Below are 23202 nucleotides of genomic sequence, written 5' to 3' on the forward strand. Positions count from 1 at the left end.
TACCCGAGTACTTACGGACTGGCAATAAAGGGAAGAAGTGAAATTGAAAAGACTGAGAAGCAGAAATAACTGGCCTGGGACTAAATCTTTGCTTGTGGAAAATACATAAAGAAGATAATTTATGAAAGAGTAATAGGAAGTTCATGGCATCTTTTCTCTATTCTTTCTACTACCAACAGACTTTCTTCAGTTTATTGAACTGCATCTTGAATAATACAACTTTTAGAGAACAACAGGGATTTATCATCCTCTCCATTTTACAGGTGGGAAAACAGATGCCTAGAGAGGTACCTAACTGATGCTGTGGTCAAGTCAATTGATGATTAAGGCACAAGCCCTTGGTCAGCATTTCCCTGACTTGTCTGATGAATGGAATCACCTGGGAACTTGTTAAACCCGCCGCCCAACTCCCCCAAGTTCTCATTCCATAGAGCTGGAGGCTGAGAATCTGTTTTTAATGACCACTTCATGGGACTTTTATCAGGGTCAAGATGAGGGTGAGATGAATGACGCAAAAGTCTTGGGCACATAGTTTAGGGTGGTGTCAAAAAACTCAGTCAGCAAGATAAATCATAGTTTAATGCAATACTTAAAAAAATCAAACTTCACACACGAAAAAAAGCCCATGATAAAGAAAATATCAAAAGTTTGAACAGAGACAAGATCAGTAACAGTGCTGTGCCATCTTGGAGCCTGGGACAAAAGGAAATCAAGAATATTGATCATTCCACTCTAGTCATGGCCCTGATTTTTATCATCATCATCCAAGTTTGGGAAATTCTTCTTGGACAGTTAGACTTCCAGTTCCTCTCTTCTCCAGGAGACACAGTTTCTAGAATAATGGCTCTTAATTGCTTGTTGAGTAAGGCTGATCTGGAAGCAATCAAAACCTCTGTAGTAGGACCAGGGAATCCAAACCACCCAGGTGAATTGTGAGAACAGGCAGGTTTGAGGACCACTGCCCTAGGAGAGCCTCATCCTCCACAGGGAAAGCCAAGAGACGAGTGGTTCACCCGAGTCCCAAGCCCTCTTACCTTCTCTGTGTCAATGCCTCTGGACATGGACCAAGTAGACACGATATAATCCATGACTCGTTCACTCAGTCCTTTCGGCACCTGGTAGAGTTTCAGGAAGTCCCGAACGCTATTGAGCATCTCATGGTACCTGTTAGTGTTGGCGTACATTTGTTGGAAAATGGTTGTCACGTTCCCAAAGATGGTGGCATAGAGAAGTGCTAGAGGAGAGGATGAGAATCAGAAGAAACAGCATATAAGTGGTCCCTGAACCAAGGTCCCAGAAACTTCAACTTGCTCAGAGCAGGCCAATGGCCAGAGTTGCCCCTCCCCAGTGCACAATCCTGACCCTAATCAGGAGAAACTCACACCTGGAGCCTTTGGGGAGTGGACTCAGAGAGAGTCTCCTAACATCAGGCAACTAGGACAAACATGTGGGAGGCGTAGAGGATGAGAGTTGGCACAGCTGGGGCCAGAGGTAGGACACAGATAGAGTGGAGGTAACGGACGAGGCAGTTGTACTGTTTCTCTTTATACCCCTTGTCACAAAAAGTTTGAGCCACACCTGAGGCCACCAGTCAAATGTGTCTCTATGTGTTCCATACCAGTCCAAATCCAGACCTATCAGTGAACAACCTTTATCAAGCTTGCTCTGTGCTAAGCACCATGCAACCTGTGGGGAACAGGATAGTGACTAAGACACCTAGTCCTGGTCCTTACAGAGCAAACAATGTAGCAGTAAGGACAGACCTTGAATATGTAATCATGAATAAGTAAATAATAGCAAATCTTCAGAAGGCAATGAAGGGTGTTATATCCTTGTTTTGTACTTATTGTTAATACAACAATCCACTTGCTGTGATGTGGCCTCTGGGGGGAAAAAAGGACGGCTTTGATATGGTGAGAATAAAATCAGGTCCCCTCTGAAACGTAACACAATGTACTTTGTGCTACTACTGCTCCCCTCAATAAGGAGAACCATTATTCATCTCAAAACCCTACCTTCTGTCTCTAACTCCGATTTGTCCCTGAATGATGAGCTCAAGAGCCATTGCTTCCAGGAAGCCTTCCCCAACACCTTTCCCCTGTAATACTCTATTGTATAGACATTCCACATTTCATTTATTCATTCATCAGTTTATGAGCACTCAGGTTGTTCCCACTTTTTGGCTATTATGAACAATGCTACTATAAATGTTTGTGTACAAGTTTTTTTGTGAACATATTTTCAACCGTTTGACTTACATACCTAGGAGTGAAATTGTTGGGTCATATGGTAACTGGGTTTAATGTATTTGGGAAAATGTCAAACTGTTTTTCAAAGTAGCTCACCATTCTACATTCCCACCAGCAGTGTGTAAGGGTTCCAATGTCTCCACATCCTTACCAACATTTATTATTATCTGTCTTTTTGATTATTGCCATCCTCATGAGTGTGAACTGCTCTGTCATTGTGGTTTTGATTTGCATTCGCATAATGGCTAAGAATGTTAAGCATCACTTCATGTGCTTATCCGCCTTTGTGTATCTTCTTTGGAGAAATGGCCATTGAAATCTTTGTCCATTTTTCAATTGGGTTGGTTGTCTTTTTATTATTCAGTGTAAGAGTCCTTTGCATATTCCTAATACAAATCCCTTATCAGATATACAATGTGCAAATACTTTCTCACATCAAGTGGGTTGTCTTTTCACTCTCTTGATGGTATCATTTGCAGCACAAAAGTTTTCAGTTTTGATGTAGTTCAACTTGTCTATTTTTTGCTTTCTTAAAATTTAGTGTTTATTTTTGTCTATATTATATATACAAATAGTTTAAAGAGTTAAATGACCAAGACAAAAACACTTGTCCCTTGGCCCCTCTCTCTTTTCACCCAATTTCCTGTTCTGCAGAAGCACTGACGTTGAACTATATTAGCTAATTGTTTTGCTGTTTACCATATACTCTATTTGAATATCATGTTCAAATTGCTATGTCCTGATATTTCAGTTTGGGTCATATCCATTGACCTCTGAGAATTTAGATCTTTTCCCCCTCACTCCAACCTCACAGCCATTTCACATACCTTTTCTCATTGCCCCATCTTCCGTGACAGTGACATAATCATTTTGGTCAGACCAGTATTTGTGTTTATATTATTATGACTAGGTGATACTATTCACAGCTGAACCATGTAGCATACTGTAATTACTTTTCCTTCTCTGCAATGTTTTTCTTTTCCCTGTAGTTAATAATGGTCTCTGTCTTCTCATTTGCTTAGTTTTCTCATAACTCATTTGACTCCAAGCTCTCCAAAAGATAAATAACTCTCTTCTCAGTGTATTAAAACATATTAATCTATCAATTCCATTTTCTTATAGAAATCTTTCCCGGGGGCTTCTTGAACTGTTCCATTGTCAGCTGTGTGAATCTCTCTTCACCAGCAACCTAGGAAGTTGCTTCAACTTATTTAGGTTAGAACCCCTTATTCCTGAATCCCATGTCTTCTTTCTTGGTTTACTCCTTTTTTCGGTAGAAGACATCCTCTAATAGTTTTCAGAGAAAGGGTAAATGGGAGCGAAGTTTTTGATAACTAGTATTTCTACTCCTACTTGATTAATAGTTGGGTGTGGAATTCTAGGTTGAAAATCATTTCTCTCAGAATTTTGGAAGCATTTCTCCCATCTTCTCTTGCTGCTGAGAAGTTAAAACCATTCAGGTCCTTCATCCTTCATATTACACTTGTTTTTTTCTCTCTAGAAACTCTTTTTCTCCTGTGTTCTGAAAATTCATAACAATGTACCTTTTTCTATGATTCTGTATTTATCCATTGTACTAGGCTTTTGATAAGTCTTTTCAATTTGGAAGTTTATGCCCTTCAATTCAAGAAAATATTCTTGAATTATTTCTTCCCCTTCATTTCTCTATTCTCTTTTCCCAGGCCTCCTATTATTCAGGTGTTAGACTCCCGGATTAATCTAATTTTCTTATTTTTCTCTCCTTTTTTCTATCATTTTATGTGAGATTTCTTCAACTTTTACTTTTATCCTGTTTATTTTTCATATTCTATCATACTTTTAATTGCTATGATTTTTTTTGTTGTTGTTCTCCGAATGTTCCTTTTAATAGCATTCTGTTCTGTTTCACAGAGGTAATATCTTCTTTTATTTTCTCAGTGATATCAATGATATATTTTTAAATTTTCTTCTCCCTGCTTGGTTTTTGTTTCCTCGTTTATTTCTATGCATGCTTGTCTGCCTTTCAGATTAGAAATATATGAAAATCCTTAGATGCCCACTCATACTTAAGAATGGGGCCCTAGAAAACTAATTAAAAACTTTGTATAAATGAGTGGAGGTTGTCAACTGTGAGAATTCACTATAGGGTAAACTGGCTGGAGTTTGTGTTAAAGAATCCATGATATCATTACTTTGGGATTGTCCTTTAGGACTGCTCAGAATCCCCAGAGAAAACTCAATCTCTTGTCTGGAAAATGCTGGCAACATTCAACCAATCAAGTGAGGAGAAGTTTGAAGGTATCAACATTCAGCGTATAAACTTTCCATTAATCCCTGTTTTCATATAGTACCTCTGTCTTCTACTGTGCCTGATATCCCCCAGTCCAGAGACCTCTCAAGAATAAACCAGTGACAGAAGGACAATGATCCAGCTCCATAGAATGAGAAGGACATCTGGGGGTCTAAATGCTTCTTAAACAAATTTTAAACCAGCCCTCTTTTTCTTAGTCCCATCTTCACCCTCACTTGCAGAGGCACTTATTGCCACTATGCTTGAGTCTTCTGGGGGTTCTGGTGTAAATCAAATCATTTTTTAGATTTCCCCTCTGTCATCTTAAGGTTAAGCTTTATTGGGCCTACCAAGTCAATCATTGCTTTCCAGTTTCAAATTTTTGTTACTGTTGTCTCTCCTCTCATTCTTTCTCTCTTTATGGATTTATGCTCTGAGAAAACTTTCCCTTTGCTGTTGCTTTAGTAAGGTTTCAGGATTGATCATATGTAAATGTGTGTGTTCAGCCAGCCATGTTTAACAACAGCAATATTAATGGCTTGTGAAGGCTTTAGGAATTGCTGGCTTTGGTCCAAGGTGACTCACAGGAAAGTGAAAAATAATTTCCAAGTCTTCAAAGTCAAGAGCTCAAAGCAAAATAGTAAAAATAAATAACAATACTACATCAAGGTAGGCATTATCACTATTTAGAAGATAAAGAAAATGAAGTCCAAGATCAGAGAAACAGTATACCACTCAGAGAGGCCAGAACCCAGGATCTGACTCCTGGCCACAGTGTATACACTAAATCATCCATTCTTAAACTTCAGTGTGCATCAGAATCACCTGGAGGGCCTTTGAAACTGTTTTTGGGCTTTGCCTCCAGAGTTTCTGATTCAGTAGGTCTTGAGTGGGCCCTAGAGAATTATTTCTAACAAGTTCCCAGGTGATACTGTTACTGCGGAAACTTTGAGAAGCATGATATTATATCTTCTATCTTCTGTTGCAATTCCTTGTTTTATTTCAGAGTATGCTGTCAAACTGTATGAGCATAAATGCTGGTTTTGATTTGTTCTTCTTAGTCAAGCCTGGTTCAATTATTCACCAATTACTTTTTCTGGATAGACGACAAAAAGAAAAGAATTGCTTATCTACTAAAACTTCATTGTCAAAGTATAGTCTGTAACATTCTCAGTCTCTGTCTTTCTTCCTCTCTCTTTATCTCTGTTTCCTTCAATTCTACTGCCACCTTGGCTACCCTGCCACCCTGAGATTTCATAGGTAACAATAGGAAAAACTGAGATAGAAGTCCCTCCCAATCCCTGCTTTAATCCAGACAGTGCCTAAAATTCAATATTCATTAAGGTAATTAAACCTTACTGCTGCTTATTTTAAGGAGACAATTTCTTTATTTTTTGCCCCCCAAAAGACTCTCACTATATGAATTTCCCTTAAAATAAAATCTCCAGTCTTACGATCCTTAATTCTCCATTCTCCGGCCATCTGATAAGAATGAACTGCTCATTAAGTCAGGTAGATGCACTGGTAGCTGGGGTGGGGAGTGGGGGACATTAACACACACAATATTGGTACTAGGAGCTCAGAGCATTCCAGAGATTCTCACTTTCAAGTCATTAATGAAATACAGCAAGTAGGGTTTTCTAAAAGGCAGAGAAGGAGCTCAGAAGTTGAATCTTCTTTCTATGTTAAGGGAAGCTCAGCAAATCTCTATAGGTGAACCCAGTGACTTCTACATCCACAATATTATCTCTTGATAAGGAAAGAAATATGGGGGTCTTCAGAGTTATATCCTCCTGGGTTCAAATTCCAGCTCAGCTGCTTAGAACTGTGTGGCCAGATACAAATTTCCCTTTGTTTCTGTCAGTCTGACAAAAAGAAAAATGCCTGCTCACTTCCCTGAGTTGCTGGCAGAATTAAAAGGTATACTGCGTGAAAGTACCTAGAATACTGAGCTGGTACACAGAGACCCTCAATGTTTCTCTTTCTGTTAATTGTCCTGGAGTCAACTGTCTTCACACACAGCATTTTGTTAAGACAGTAACGTGGTACATTAGCCTGAATGGAGACTGTTGTCTTGATTGCATACATAGACTCAAAATTTATCATTACATGACAATATTGGAGTCCAGAAGAGAGATGTTTTAAATCAAGTCCGTCAGGCACAGTGGCCTTCAAAGGAACCTCTAAAATCCATAAATGCTAAGAACTCTGACCCACCAGCTGAAATACTGCCTATTTTGTAATTTGGAAGGAAGCTATTCATGGATGAGAAAGGCAGAAGAGTGGGGGAGAGGGAAGGAGAGAGAATAAGTCCTGGGAACCAGACTTAGTCCTTTTTCTATTTCATCTGGCCCACATGACAGCAAAATATCTAATTTTGTTAATGTAATATTTTTGGTCTTTGCTGTTGCTGCTGCTTTTGCTTATTCTAATGTGACAATGATGGAGTAGGTATGAGGACAATGTTTATATTGGCATGGCAACTGGCAACTAACTTTTAAATTCTTATTTTCTATGACTTGGAATTCATAGCTATAAATCTCATTGTCTGTGCAGAAATGGGTTCTGTAGTAACAATGGGAAGAAAAAGAAGTAACTACTCATTGCCATCAATCCGGCATAGGAGGAAGACGTGTAGGAGAATGCAGAATCTGTGTTTTGGAGACAAAAAGCTGTATTTGGAATCCTGGTTCCACTACCAACCTCTGGATAATCATTCTAAATTTCTCCATATGTAATGGAGTTATTACCTTATAGTTTTATTTTTTAATAAGTGGGATAATGTATATGAAATGTTTATCACAGTACCTGGTTCATAATAAATACTCAATAAATATTAACAATTAATAGCAGGATGGTCAAAGACTAGAGATAAACTATTTTCTCTAGCGTTATCATTTCCTAGAAATGTTACTTCACTAACTTAATCATCAGATGTCTTAATTCAACAAATATTAACTGAACACCCAGGTGTGTCATGTGCTGTGCTGGGAAACAACACAGTGTAGTGAAAATAACCTGGGCTCTGAAGAGAAAGGAGCTCTGTAAGAGCCTCAATTTCCTCATTTGTGAAAGAGGAAGGATAATACTCACCTCTCAGGGTTGCTGGGAAGATTCAGTGAATAAACATGACAAATGCCAAACATAATGCTGGCATGGAACAGATCCATAATAAATCTTAGTTTTCTTTCCTGAACCACCCAGTGTTAATCTCTCTCCATAAATCACCCCTGAACTCCTCAGCTCTTGGCCTTGAACAGGTAAACCCTACTGTGATACGTAGGCTGTGCTGTTCCTTAAGTAGAAGACTTTCTGGAGTGCAGAAATTGTGCTGGAGTCATTTCAGAGGCATCTTCCTCTGCATTTAGTGAGTGCTCAATAAATTCTGCTGACTAACTGTCTCAAAAACCTGTTTGTTCAGGTTCAGTTACTCAAGAGTTTCTCAAAGTGTGGTCTCAAATCAGCAGCATCACATTACTCAGGCATCTGGTAGAAATGCACATTCTCAGGCCCACCCCAAACCTACTGGATCAGAATCTTTGGAGATAGTTAAAGTTTGAGAAGCACCACTTTATGCCATATTGATCCTCAGTATTTCCCTAATGAGTTTTTTAAGCATAATGCCCCACCCCAAGGTGGGGAGGAGGGTCACAGGGAAAAAAATATGCTGGCCATACTGAGGATGCAGAAAGAGGTTCTAAAGGTAGCTAACCATCAGACAGAACAATGACAGTGAAGCCAGGAGAGGACGAGAGAGCAATCCCACAGGTTAGCCACACCTCATTGCAAGGCACTCTCATGGAAATGAATACACTCAGCTCTGAATTTCCTACCAGCACTATCCCTTCATTTCCCCTCAACCTGACCAGCCACTGCTTTGGTCACAGAAAGTAGCCCCGCAAAACAGAGATGATAAAACACATTCCCTATCTTATAACAAGAAAGGCCTGAAAACTCTCATTTAATATCCTACTAAGAATAGCACAAATTCCATACCACATTCAGACTCAGCCGTGTTGGTGAATGTCAGTTAACAAGCACAATTTTTACAGGGGAGACGGAAGGTTATTTTCAGCTACTTATAATCTGTCGAATAAAACAACAGCTCCTGCTCCACGGTTACCCATTAACAATGCAGTCTATGCCACCTCATTTCAACCAGTGTTTTAATAGCACCACGGATAAAAGCGCAGCAATTTCCACAGGCAATTACTTCTGCAAATGAATCAAGAAGGTCAGACACAGGTTGGAAAGATCTTCAAATAATTTGCTACTTTTACTTATTTTGTGCTTGCTGAGTTTTCGATTGCAAAGAAACGACCACTTAGTTACAGCTCACGTGGCTAAAGGTAGACTGGCTTGCGGGTTTGCAAACCCAGGTCTTGCTTTACTTCATAATGAGGCCCTAAGTTCATATTTCTTCAATATGTGCCATCAAAGAGAATCTAAATAACAAAACTATTTAAAATAACACACGTTTAAAAGCCATTTCAACAAGCATGTTAACATTAACTAGGCTCATTTTCCAGTAGTAGTTATGTCTACTCTTAAAGTTATAAGCTCCCACAAAACTCAAACTTTAATTTTTTTCTGCATCTCAAAACAAAAATAAAAGTGAAGAACTTTCAGAAGACACTACTCTCACCATGGTGAACTAAATTATAACATGACAATGATTAGACAGACAGTGGCTTTTAAAAAAATGCCTCTTCCAATAATAATAACAGAAAGAAATTAAAATACTTTGCCAGTTGTGGACAACTCTAATCTCAGTATCTCTAGCATTTGCTGATTTTCCCCACTGAACAACCACCAGTCTCTTAGTTTTTCAAAGGCAGAATTTGAGTCATTTAGTTGCTAAGTGACACGGTAGGTCATCGTGCCTCTCTCTATATTGCCTTCAAAATAGTAATTACCCAGAATGATATATCCCCCTGCCTTCTACCACACAGGATGCCAAGAAGTAGAGAGTCATAAACCTGCCATATCTGGCAAAGCTATCCTTCTTGCATGAGTCAGTCAGTAGTCCTAATCCTGACTCTGCTATTGAACAGCTGTAAGGCAAGTGACTTCCCTCCTTTGGACACAGGAGGCCCAAATATTTGTTCAGTGAGTGAGTAAATGAATAATAATAACTGATGTTTACATAGCTCTTACTATGTGCAAGTCATTGTTCTGACCACTTTGCATACTAATTTATCTTAATAGTAGTTACTATGATTATCTCGATTTTACTGATAAAGAATCAGAGACAAGAGTGTTAAAGTGATTTCCCCAAAGTCACACCACCAAAAAGCAACAGATGGAGGATTCACACCCATGCAGGCTGGCTTGGAAACTACTCAACCACTGCACCAAATGCACTAAACACTAAATACATATGTCATCTGTGTGCCAGATGCTGTTCCAATGCTTCATATATACTGACTCACTTAAATCTCTTAGCAGCCCTAGGAGGTAGCCTCATTTGCATTATCATTATCATTTATATAACATATATTATCATTTGCATTATGATGAGCCTCATTTCCAGATGGGGCACAGAGAGGTTATGTAAGTTGGCCAAGGTCACACAGCTAATAAGCACAGAGCTGGATTCAAACCCAGGAAGTTTGGACAGAAAATCGATGCCCTGAACCTTTACAACACCAGTTTCTCAGCCTCAGCATTTGGGGCCAGATCATTCTTTGCTGTAGGGGGCTGTCTTGTGCATCACAGCATGTTTAGCAGCATCCCTGGCCTCTACCCACTAGATGCCCTTAGCACATCCTAGCTGTGTGATGAAAAATGTCTCTAGACATTGCCATATGTCCCCTGGAGGGCAAATCTGCCCCTAGTTGAGAACCACTGCTCTAAATTTTGCTGCTTTTCCTTGAATAAATAAACCTGCCAAATGAGATTGTCCTACAAGAAGCAGAACTCCTTGAAATCTAAAGTCCCTTTCAGCTCTAATATATGAGTGTGATTCTGAATTATGATTATGGAATTAGAAAGAAAAATTGAAGTGGATGATATTATATCAGGTCTATTCATGATGATAAAAAGTTGGCTTTTCTCATCTTCTTGGAGATAGAAAGACAATTTCCAGTCTAATGATGATGTCCATAACTGACTTTGACTTCTTACAAACTCAGATATCTGTCTTCCACAAAGATTTTGATCAGGTTGGAAATAATTCTCTGGCCATTATCCAACACCATGAGTCTCTGCTGCTTCCTTTCCACCAAATCTGACACATCATAGTAGTCAGACCTCTGGAATCACACTGACTAACCCAACTCTGCTACTTACTTGCTGTGTGATTTTGGGCAAAACGCTTCTCTGAGCTCCATTTTCCTCATCTGTAAAAAAAGGATAATACCATCTGCCTTACAGTAGGATTTTGTCAAGGATTGTATATATGATATGCCCCATGCAGTATATGCTCAACACATGTCAGTTTTTTTTCTGTGTTGTTATTATTCAAGATCAAGCTCAAAACATAACTTCTGGAAGCCTCCCAGTACCATCACATCTGATTTCCCCACTCTGTTCCCCAGTGTAAGTTGTATGCGGAAATCAACAATACTCAGATGGTCCCTATCTACCTGGAACTACCACAACCATAATTCTCAACCAGAGGGCATATAAGAATCACCAGGAGAGCTTTTTCAAAATTACATTGTCCTAGGTTTACCTACACCCCAGAGGTGGGGTGAGAAGAGGGTGAACAGATTTTTTAAAACTTTCCATGATTCTGATAGGCACCATTACCTGATCCCCATCTGTGAGCCTCTAATTTAGTTTGCAAGTAACCATTGGATGCCTTAGAAAAAGCCTGCTATGTTCAACTATTTTTGAAATGTTTAAGAGAAAGAGTAAGATGTCTTTATGAAACATATTATAGAACAACAGCTTTAGCCAAAGAAGTGCTTAATGCTAATTAGCTACTGATGATTTAAAAAAAAAATTAATAAAGAGTAGTAGTTAGTTGAAGAAATTAGTAAGTTGGTAAAGGAACTTTTTCCTAGTTGAAAGGAAATAATCATAGGCTAGATCCAGATGTTACACAGTCTAGAAATATATCACAGTCTTTATTTTTCCTGTTTTTCTTAGTTGAAAGAGGAAAGACTAAGGAACAATGTGTAGAGAAAGTGGTAATTTTAGGCCTTGAAATGAGAAAGGCCATTATTTTTCAGGAAGAGAGATGGCTCTGGCCAAGTGTCAGGAGGAGGGAAGAGATTACAAGGGCTTAAAATAGCCAAGCTTTGAATGTCTGCCTTGACACCCTGAAGAGGCTTCCTGCCTTGAATCTCTGGGGCTGCTAGGCAATCAAGGTTATTTGTATTAGTCCATTTTGTGTTGCTATAACAGAATACCTGAGACTGGGTAATTTATAAAGAATAGAGGTTTATTTGGCTTACGATTCTGGGACAGCTGCATTTGGTGCTGGCCTCAGGCTGCTTCTACTCATGGCAGAAAGCAGCAGGCAGCCAGCAGGTACAAGCAGATCACACGGTGAGAGGAAGAAATAGAAAGAGAGAGGGGAGGTGCCAGGGTCTTTTAAACAACCAACTCTCTCTGGAACTAATAGAGTGAGAATTCACTCACTACCGCTGCCCCCAGGATGAGCATTAATCCATTTGTGAGGGATCCACCCCCATGATCCAAACAGCTCCCAACACCACCAAGTTGGGGATCAGATTTCCTCATGAGTTTGGGGGGGAACAAGACATCCAAACTCTATCAGTCATCCTGAGAGCAGAAAGAAAAATGAAAATTAAGCCAAGTAGTGACTGCTATATTAAGAAAAAAGACAAATCCAATATTCAACTTATTTAGGCATTTGATAAGGTATTTACACATCTTGATGAATTTGTCAAAAGCAATCAGAAACCATTGGATTCTACTCTTCTGTTGACAGTGTTATTGTTTTTTTAATAGAAAAGGCCTGAGCAGTGAATCCCTCTAGGTTTTCCATTCAGTTTCAGCAAAGCGTCACCACAGAAAAGTTGACTTGATAGTGGCTATCAGTAACTGGAAGAGTAGCAACTTAGGAAAAAATTATCAGCCTAGGCTAGGTCATAAAAAGGCTTTTTGACTTCCATATTGTTCTTTTGGATTGCTTGCTCTGGGGGAAGCCAGTAGCCATACCGTGAAGATACTCAAGTAGCTCCAAGAAGATGCCCATCATGTGAGGGAGGCACCCTGGAAGTGGATCCTCCAGCCCCAGTCTTGCATTCAGATGACAGAAGCACTAGCCAACATCTGACTGCAACGGAGCTGCTCCCAAATTCCTAATCCACAGAAACCAGACAGATTAATGATTATTGTTGTTTTAAGCTTCTAAGTTTTGGGGGTAGTTTTCACAGAGGAATCGGTAACTAATACAGAAAAGTGTGTCTGTTTCAACTTAAGCATCAGCATTTTATTAACTTGGTTTGATAAAATATTTAATATGCCTTCCTGAGCATGTGGTAGACAGAAAAATGCCCCCCCCCCCAAAATGTCCACATCCCAATTCCTAGTGCCTATGAATATGTTACCTTACAGGCCACAGGAAGTTTGCTGATGTGATTAAGGATCTTGTAATGGGAAAATTATTGTGGATTATCCAGGTAGACCCAATGTAATCACAAGGGTCTTTATAAGGGGGAGGCAAGAAAGTCAAAGGCAGTAGGAGCTATGACAACTGAAGAAAGAGGTTTGATTGATTCAAAGATGGTGCCACAAGACAAGAAATGTAGGTGACCTCTAGATGCTGCAAACGAGAAAGAAAAAGATTCTCCTCCTAAATTCTCCAGTAGTAACACAGCCCTGCTGACACCCTGATTTTAGACTTTTGACCTTTAAAACCTGTAAGCAAATAAATTTGTGTTGTTTTTAAGCTGCTAAGTTCATTTTGATTTGTTACAGCAGCAATAGGAAACTAATACAGAGCATTTATCAAAAAATCATATTATTCTAAATTTTTAAAAATCATGCTAATGGGTAATGAAGAGACCTAGAAGCTGAGATTTTAGGTGAGTCACTGGAGTGCTCAGGGCCTCACCTTGTTTCACCTGTAAACTGAAGTTTGGCCACAATCATCTTGGTGGTCCAAACAGCCACATCTGTAGTGAGGCAACATATGCTAGCCACACAGGAGACCAGAGAGGAGTAGAACTTTGTGGGAAGCTGGCAGGGATATGGGGAGGAGAACTGAACCCCCTGTTGCACACACAACACTCAGAAAGAAGCCAACAACTTGAGACCCACTCCAGATGCCATCAAGAACCAAGAAGATTCTATTGCAGGGTAGAAATGAAAGGAAAAGCAGGAGTGAAATTTCAGATTAGAGGGCTGGAGTGTCAGATACAGAATCAGATGAATCAGAAATCCCATCTGAACAAAACATGAATATACATGGGCAGGGTGCAGCACCCCCAAAACAGAGAACAGACAAGAACACAACAGAGCCCAGGCTTGGCCACCCAAGCAGAATTGGGGATAGGCCTCCCCTATCCTCCTCCTATAGAAAGAGCCTAGAGAAACTTCCTGTTCTACAGAGGGCCAGGCAGGATGGGCTTGCCCCACAGACGTATCTAGGGAGGTTTCTACCAGAAACACACTTAATCCACATATATTAGACACTTTCTCCATACCAACAGTCTGCTAGGCATAAGAGATAGACACGAAGATGAATATGCCATAGTTCCTGTCTTCAAGGAGCTTATAGTCTTGTAGCAGGAAAAAAAAGGAAAGCAGATGAATTGCGACAAATGCTATGATAGAGAGAAGTAAAAGGTAACAAGGAAGTGTAACAGAAGATCCTGAGCAATACCAACGCCATCTTCTCAGGTAGACACAGGCTAAACCCCCTCCGCGTAAGAAACCGCTGACCTTCTCATAGAAACGGGAACTATAACAGACCCCCCCGCCGCCGCATGAGAAACCTTTGAAAACAGAAACTGTTGCGTAGAAACAGAAACCATACACAATGAAAATTTTTATGCCTGATTGCTTTAACTGCCCACCTTGGCTTCTGTGACCTAGCTTGCTTTGTGCACCTGGAAAAACCCGTGTGCCAACGGGATGTGGTTTTTGCCTTTATAAACCCCACCAGACCAAAGCTCGGGGCTGCCCTCCCAAAATACCTAGGGGAGGCAGTCGCCGGCTGGCTAATAAAGACTCTGTTAAAATTCTTATTTAAGTGTTTGGTTCCTTTCCTGGGAGACAACCTCACAACAGAAGGAGCATCTAACTGACCCCATTTGGCAGAGTAAGTAAAGTCTTCCTGGATGAGATGCAAGAATTCAGTCTTGAATTATTCTGGTAAATAAGGGAGTAGAGAGAAAACAGAAAATTCCAGGCAATGAGAATAGTATGACCAAGGTGGGAAGGTTGAGAGAACAAATCTTGTTTGAAGAACTGCAAATCTTTCAGCATGGCTAGTGCCTGGAATTCAAGAGTGGTCGTGGGGTGGTCCTAAGAGGCGAGGGCTGGAGTGGGTGTGACAAGACCTACATCGTGACACGTGTCATTTTGGTTTTATCCTGAAGGCAATGGGCCTCCTTATCAGTACCTGGTACCTTTACCCTTGGGCTCAGCACAGACATAACAACCTCTGAACCAGCATCCCAGGATGCAGATGCAGCTCTGATCCTGAGTTCCAGCCAGGGGAGAGGTCAGAGCAGCCCACCTACCGGGTGTCCATTCTAATAGTTAGCTTAAGGCCAAGGGTGACACTTACCATCTATGTTTTTATGAGTGATCCACTGTTGCCACTATACATTTCAAACTGCTAATTTGGTTTGCCAAGATAGAGTATCAATAAACATTATAGAATTAATTTGTGGTTTGCTAATTCTGATACAAAATGTTGGCTAGTAAGTACTTTCAAATTGGCATACTTTCTGTAGATTTTGAAATAAAAGTTTCCAACTTAATTCAGCATACGGGGAGAAATTTCAGAGACATGCAATTTCACTGAGTGAGGTCTACAAGTCATGCAAGTGCTTGTAAATGGTAGACCAGAAGTAGAGCCTCATTCCCTCCCCTATAAATTGCTCCCCTTAGGCATAATATATACACAGGGGCAGAGATCCCAGTTCCTGCAGAGGAATGACAACCCTTCCACTTCTCTTCTAAAACTTAGATTTCGACTCCACACAGACAGGCTCTTTCAATCCGATGAGCCCTCTGGATGCCACCCTTAATCTGAAGGGAGGAATGCAGAGAATTCTAGAAGGACCAGGCTTGGCCCTGGGAAGGTTGCTATGACATTGCCATCTATATGCAAACCTGATACCTGGGCTAGGAAGAGGAAAATGGGAGTTCTGAGTGGCCCTCGCTTATAGAAAGAGCCCTGAGAGTGGTGATACAAACCCTGTGCTGCTCCCCAGTGGGGCACACAGGGGCACTCTGGGGGAGCTGGGGTTGGGGGAGGGAGTGAGAGCAGTCTCTGAAGAGGAATGCCAGCACATGGTGTCTTGGTCACTCAGGTTTTTACAACAGAATACCATAGATGTGTGGCTTAAACAATAGACATTTATTTTTCACATTTTTGGAGACTGGGGAGTCCAAGATCAAAGTGTTGGCCAATTTGGTTCCTGGTGAGGACCCTCTTCCTGGCTTACAGACACCCGTCTTCTTGCTGTGTCTTCACATAGCACAAGGAGAGAGAGATCATCTCTCTCATGTCTCTTATAAAGGTACTAGTCCCATCATGAAAACTTTACCCTCCTGACTTAATTACCTCCCAAAGGTCCACCTACAAATACCATCACACTAGGGATTAGGGCTTCAGCATATGTAATGAGGAATGAGGGGGGGACACAAACATTCAGTCCATCAGTCCATAGCACATGGTCATAATAAAAACTAAGACCAATTTTCAGTTGGTATTTTAATGTTTTTAAAATACTCTATAAATAATCCATTTGTGTAGACCATTCCCACACCTATCCCTCACTTGGGATGCCCCTGCTCCTCCCTGGTCTCTGGTTACAAGTGGGGGTGGGGTGTCAGGATGATAAATGGGATTTTCTGAGCCCCATCTGGCAATTGGTTGTTTAATCGGCAGCAGTACACTCCAGCTAAAAAATTGTAGATCACGTGCCCTCTTTGGAACTAGAAGCTGTACAGCTATTAATCCAAAATGGATGATCACTTCAGTTCAGTAGATTAACTTTGGTTCTTCATTTATTCCACAAACATTTACGAGCATCTCCCTTGTGCTAGTCATGGCACTAGCACTCAGATACAATGTCCAATAAGACCTGGTCCCATATGAATTGACAAACAAGATGTGGTATAGTCAGGGTGCTGGGAAGGGGCACCAATCAAAACTGGGGGTGGTGGAGGTATGCAGGATATGCAGCATGCTCAGAGAAGAGATTTAAAACAAATGGGAATTGGAGGTACGGCGGTCGTCTTAGTCCATTTTGAGCTGCTAATAATAGAATACCACAGACTGGGTAATTTATAATGAATAGAAATTTATTTGACTCACAGTTCTGCAGGCTGGAAAGTCCAAGATCGAGGGCCTGTCATCTAGTGAGGACCTTCTTATTACATCATCCCAGGGCGGAAGGCAGAAGAGTAAGAGAAGGCAAGAGAACAAGCAACAGATAGAACTCACCGCCTCAAGCACTTTTGTAAATGGCATTAATCCATGCATGAGGGTGGAACCCTCATGACTTAAACACCTCTTACTAGGCCGCACCTTCTAACACTGTTGCATTGGGGATTAAGTTTCCAACACATGCTTTTCAGGAGACACATTCAAACCATAGCAGTAATGGAGTAAGGAATGAAGACTCCCAAGCAAAGACAGCTGTTTCAGAGCTCTGGGGCTTGGGTTATGCATGGGGAGTAGTGAGAGATGAGCTGAAGAGGTGGGCAGAGATGAGATGTGAAGCCTTATCCCAGACTAAGGAGCTGGATTTGCACTTAATCAAGATTTGTCCACCAAATTACTAGCGTGTGCTATGGACCCACAGACATTTTCAGAGCTTCATTAAATATAATGAGGGTCCAGGGACTGGCCTTTGTGGAAGAATTTACATATACTCAGTTATTTCCACTATTTAACTCTTATTGCCTGGGTTAAATACTGGCAGAGTAATAAAATCACTGTGGATATTCAGCCAATTGGCCAGTCAAAGAACATGTATTGAATGCCCAACTTCCTCACTTACCAGTTCTGCTTTGACTTTTATCATTAGTCCTATAACTCAGGCTAAATACCTTGGTATCATTTCTACATGTCCCTTTCCTCACCTTTCTCAATTCAGTTACCTGAAAACTCTATTTCAGATAAGTCTCTGAATTTCATTTTCTACATTCCATTCTTGCTGCTCTTTCTTGAGTACAGACCATTCCCTCTCAAAGGCCCACATTTCAATAGTTGCCAAAGTCCTTGTCCTCTCTCCAGTCCCTCCCAAACCACCCCTAATCCTGCCTCTACATTGCAGTAGCCATCTTCCCCAAACACTCTTTCGATCATATCATTCCTGGCTCCAAACTTCAGAGGTTCCTCAATGAACTCAGCATCAAGACTACCCTCCTAAACATGGTACCCAACATATGGCTCCAACCTGCCTTTGTATACTATCTTCAACTACTCACTCTCACACAAGGTATGCTTCAGACATCCCTGAGGCCTCCCCTTTCCTGTACACACCCTGCATTTAGGATTGGCTTTATGGGCGTGTTGCTTGTGCCATCACATGGGCCTTGCCTTTAGAAGGCCCTAGGCTTGGTTGAATGCTCTACCATTGCTGTCTTGAAATTCTTAACAATTTTGAAACAAGGGACCCCATATTTTTGTTTTGCATGGGTTCCACAAATTATGTTGCTGATTCTGCCTGCTTTACATACCCTGTCTTTACTCATGTTCTCTCCACATAAAAACCCTTATCTGCCCATGCCTACCTACCAGCCCCTTTCAAGACCTATCTCAGATGCCATCGAGTCTTTGCCAATGTCCCTAAACCTGACACAGGCTCTCCTCTAGACTCTCAAAGCACTTTGCGTTTACTTTTAATGCTTGTTATGCAATACTCGAAATATAGTTATGTGCAAACATGCCTCACTCCCCCCATCAAAAGGAAAAGCAAGCTTCTCTAAGATGGGGCTGGGAGGTACATGATTTCGCTTCTGTTGCTCCTCCATGCCTGGCACAGAGTCAACTCTCAATACATTATGGATGAGCTGAATTTCACTCCCAGCCCAGCTCTAGTTCTGCTGACTGTGCCCATGGTAACTTGTGGCCACCTCAGAAACTACGGTAATATAAAAATGGGTAGCAGAGAGCCAATTACTTGAGGAAAGCGAAATGACTTTTTAAGTGGTAATGTATATGAAAAGCTACCTGAGTGAAAAGGAGGAAAAAAATCAACCCAAATTTGAAAGTCAACAGGTCAGGGAAACTTTCCACAAAGAGAACTAATTCCCAGTTGTGTGTAAAATTGCTCCTAAAGTAAGTGGTGCACTGGGATGCCCAAAAGCCTTCCTGAGGTTGAAGACTCACAAAAGTAGCCAGTGGTACTCCACTGTAGCTATTTTCCCCTAGGGCCCATATTACATCAAGAAAAGTCCCAACTACAACATTCACTCACCCTACTTTTTCTACAAAACATCTTATCCACTTGGGCTTCTTTCTTGCTTAAAACTCTTCAAACTCTCTCTTACTAGAAAACAGAGTCCAAATGCTTTAGTAAAATATACCAAACATTTGAGTGCTTTCTTTGTGCCAAGCACTATGCCATGTATTTTACAGAGAGTATTTCATTAAATCTTTACATCAACCCCATACAGTAGGTGCTATTATCATTCCTATTTTAAATATTTGGAAATCAATATACAGAAAAGTTAAGTAACATGTCCCAAATCACATAACAACCAAATGGTAGAGCTAAGATTTGAACTCAGGCAGTCTGAGGCCTGGGAACTTTATCATTGCACTGGCCCTTGCCTACCCAACCAGCCTCATTTTTACAACTCTCCCATCTCCTACCTCTCACTGAAGCCCAACTGAACTATACACAGTGCTCCAAATGTGACCAGTTCTCTTGCTCAGGCTCCTGAGCCTTTGTTCCCGGCATGTCCATTTTCCTAGTAAATGTGACCCTCTTAAATCTGGGTCTCAAACTTATTAGGCTCTGGACTCCTTTTTACTTTTAAAAGATTGAGAACCATAAACAGCTTGTGTTTATGTAAATTAGAATATTAGAAATTACCTGAGAAAAATTTAAAATATTTATTCACTTAAAATAATAATATGCTCATTACAAGTTAACATAAATAACATGCTATGAAAATAACAATATTGTCTAAAACAGGAAATAATTAGTAAGAAAAGTATTACATTTTGTCAAATGTTTTTAACGTCTGGCTTAATAGATGACAACTGGATTCCTCTACCTTCTTTGGCACTCAAACTGATGTGATATGTTGTTTGGGTTGAAGTATATGAAGAATATCCAGCCTTACACACACATACAGTTGGAAAAGGGAGGAGTATTTCAGCCTTTTCAGGTAACTAGGGACATTTTTCTTTGATACTATATTAAAATTTAACAAGTGGTAGTCTCTTCCAGTTTCATTACAGTGTGGAATCTAAAACTTTATCAATGAACTTTTCATATTCTGTTACATTAATCCATCCGTCTATCTCACTTTGAATGGCTATTTTACCCAGTATGATTGCATAACATCATGCATTGGTCATCTGAAAAATATGGGTTCTTTAACTTTTGTAGATGTTTCAGAAGTCAACACATTTCATTAACCAATATTAAAAAATCAAATTCATTAATATCACCACCAATCTCATAAAAAGTCTTTAGTATTGGGAGCTGTTGAACTAACAGTGGCACATGCCAGTTTTTTGTAATTCTAGTTTTTGTTTGAAAGCTTTAATTTTATCATTGTCAGTTGTTTTCCTTGAAGTCATAGGCTTACCTCATTCATTTTCAAGAAAATGTTCCACCAAATACCCAAGTCTGCATAACCATAGTTTGTCAGTCATTCATTTAAGTAAAAATGGTGTCCCATGAAAACAGTAGTTACTTCACCTTGGAATTCAATTGTACAAATGCTTTTCCTTGAAACAACAACAGTATTGCAAAATGCAGAAGTGCTTGGTGTATACTTCTCATTTTTTTACACAGAATATTAAGATAACTCATGGGTCAAGATTTAATAATTTAATAATTTTTATTGTGTCATCAAGGGCATTCTTAAGTAAAACTGGCTCTTTTTTTATATGAGTGCATGGCAGTGAAGTCTACAGTGAGTACTAATATAGTTTGGGACTGCCTTGATTCATGGTAAGATGTCAGGGGATTTACACACCATAGCTTTTTACCATCATGCAAATATCAACACAGTGAAACAGGCAAATAATATCTTAGCACTATTATTAAAATAGTTTGAGCCTCATGAACTCCCTGAAAAGGTCTCAGAGACCCCCATGGATCCATAGATCACACTTTGAGAATTATTGCCCTGTGCACCTTTTTAGAGCCAACTCAAGTGTCACTTCTCTGAGGAATTTACTGCTTCCCCTTCTTCTGTGCCACCACTGTACCTTGTACAATCTTCTGGTATAGTACTTACAACATTTTTTTATGAATAATTAATTATATCATCTCTACATCTCCTACAGCTCTCAGTTCCTTTAGGACAGAAAAAATGTCCTATTTATTCTTGAGTCCCCAGACTTTAACCCGGCCAGTCACATAGTAAGTACTTGATAAATATTTGTTGAATAAATGAATGAATAACTTGTATAGAAGATTGTATTTTCCAAACACGTTCACAATAATATGTCCCATCACACATGCTCTTCTACAATCTTGCAACTTTCCCATCAAGAGACCTATGCTCTCCTCCCCTTTAACATGGTAGATCTTTGAGATACAATCAACAAAGCTTGGTAAAAGACATGCTATGTGACTTCTAAGTCTACATCCCCAAAGTGCCATGAATTTCTGCCTTGATCTCTTGGAACACTTACAGTTGGAACTGATCCATCCTATTGTGAAAAAGTCCAAGTAGCCCATGGAGAGGCCTACACAGAGAGCAACCTAGGACCCTGGCTCATAGCCCCAGCTGAGTTCCCAACCTACATCCATGCACCAACCTGCCACGGCAGGTTGCCAAGGGCAAGAACCATGGCTCTATGCCCTTGGTGCACTCAGTCCAGGCTGTATGGTCTGTCCTCTGATAACAGCATTCTTGTCAATCTAACCTAGATTAGATAAATTAGCAAGCAAAAAGCAAGTTCATATATACATGGTGTTCTTGTAAAGTGTGCATGTAGGAATTTAATATGAGGAATTGCTATTTCACTTGTAACTGCTTAATTATGATTATGGAAAACAAAAGTACAAGCATAACAGAGATACTCTATATTAATCCCCTGTGTGTGCACTTCAATAAAATATGTAAAGATGTCCACATTATTTACTTTTTGTCTATGTGTCTATGTTTGTTCTGAACATATTTACTGAAATATAAATTTGCCTGTTGAATCTAATAAAAAATTGGGGTTTGTATTTTATTCATCTGTTTAAATTTAATTTTTCTAATTTTAACTTATTTTTATTATATTTTGGCAAAAGTATTAGTCTGAGATGGATTGGATATTTGGATATATTTTAAAAATAAAAAACTAGTTCTTCATCATATATAGCTTGAGAAGCACTGAACTAGAGGACTGAGAAGGGGCCATATTCTACTATTCTCATTTTTTATTTGTGATGACTCTCTAGACCCATCATCAGTAGGTGAGCTCTAAACTGCCTTCTACTTGCAACAATGTGTTTATGGGGAGCTGTCTACATCCAAATCCTATTCCTATGCCTCTGACCTTATAAGGAGGTTCCCTATGGACTTTTCAATGCTGCCCACAAAGAATAAAGTGCAGAAGTAAAGACAGAACCTCGCATCAGCCCAATGCACTTTAGACAATAAAACTAACTATAAAAGAGTCCTCTAAAAAGGTCAAACGACGTAGGGAGCATGGCATCTTACACCTTGGGTGAATGAGAACTTTAAGGTTATTGTTCCTTTCCCTTCTTTTTAAAGAGAGCACAGCCACTGAAAAGAAGAAAGCTGACAACCTCCAGTTCAGCTTTCAGGATTTCAGTCAAGAACATCTAAGAAGTATTTTTCTTCTCACCATGAAATTATCTGCTAAAGTAATTCTGCTGTCTCTCTGAATATATAGAAACTAAAATGACTTATACTTTGAAAGTTACATTTCCAACTGACAACATGTGAAAAGCAGCTTTTTAAAATGTGCCTTTGTGTGCAGAGCCCAGTGAGCAATTACCTATCCCCTCCTGACCATGCTGTGCAGGCAAAGAGCCCCAGCAGCACCTGTATCAAGGCTACCTGGTGCCTGCAGAGTTGGTTGTGGAGACTCGGAATCTGCTGAGAAACACATTCACCATTAAAAACTCTAGTTTCTAGTTTCTGAAACCAGGACTGAATATAAATTTACCTTTTAAATTTCATAATCACAAAGACAACCTTCTAAAAATATCAGCTTGTAAAACCTTTCATGACTATGTACTTATATTCTCTCCTTATGTTCTAATTTTATTATGCAACAAACATTAACAAGTACTACTACTTTTCAAAGATCTAGGCTGAGAATTGTCATGACCAAAGATAAATAAAACAACTTCTATGCTAAAGGAGCTTTTACTA

General features: G+C 39.9%; 1 protein-coding gene across 2 annotated transcripts in view; it reads right to left on the reverse strand.

Moving 5' to 3' along the window:
* The window catches only part of KCNH1 (potassium voltage-gated channel subfamily H member 1), a 424549-nt gene that overhangs the window by 112318 nt on the left and 289029 nt on the right, over positions 1-23202 (reverse strand). For both annotated transcript variants that reach the window (XM_063114370.1, XM_063114369.1), the window contains exon 8: positions 1035-1234. In XM_063114370.1, coding sequence (XP_062970440.1) covers positions 1035-1234 — 200 coding nt within the window. The remainder of the gene's footprint in view (positions 1-1034; positions 1235-23202) is intronic.

Source organism: Cynocephalus volans, chromosome 11 (assembly GCF_027409185.1).
Source record: "Cynocephalus volans isolate mCynVol1 chromosome 11, mCynVol1.pri, whole genome shotgun sequence".
NCBI classification, from domain to species: domain Eukaryota; kingdom Metazoa; phylum Chordata; class Mammalia; order Dermoptera; family Cynocephalidae; genus Cynocephalus; species Cynocephalus volans.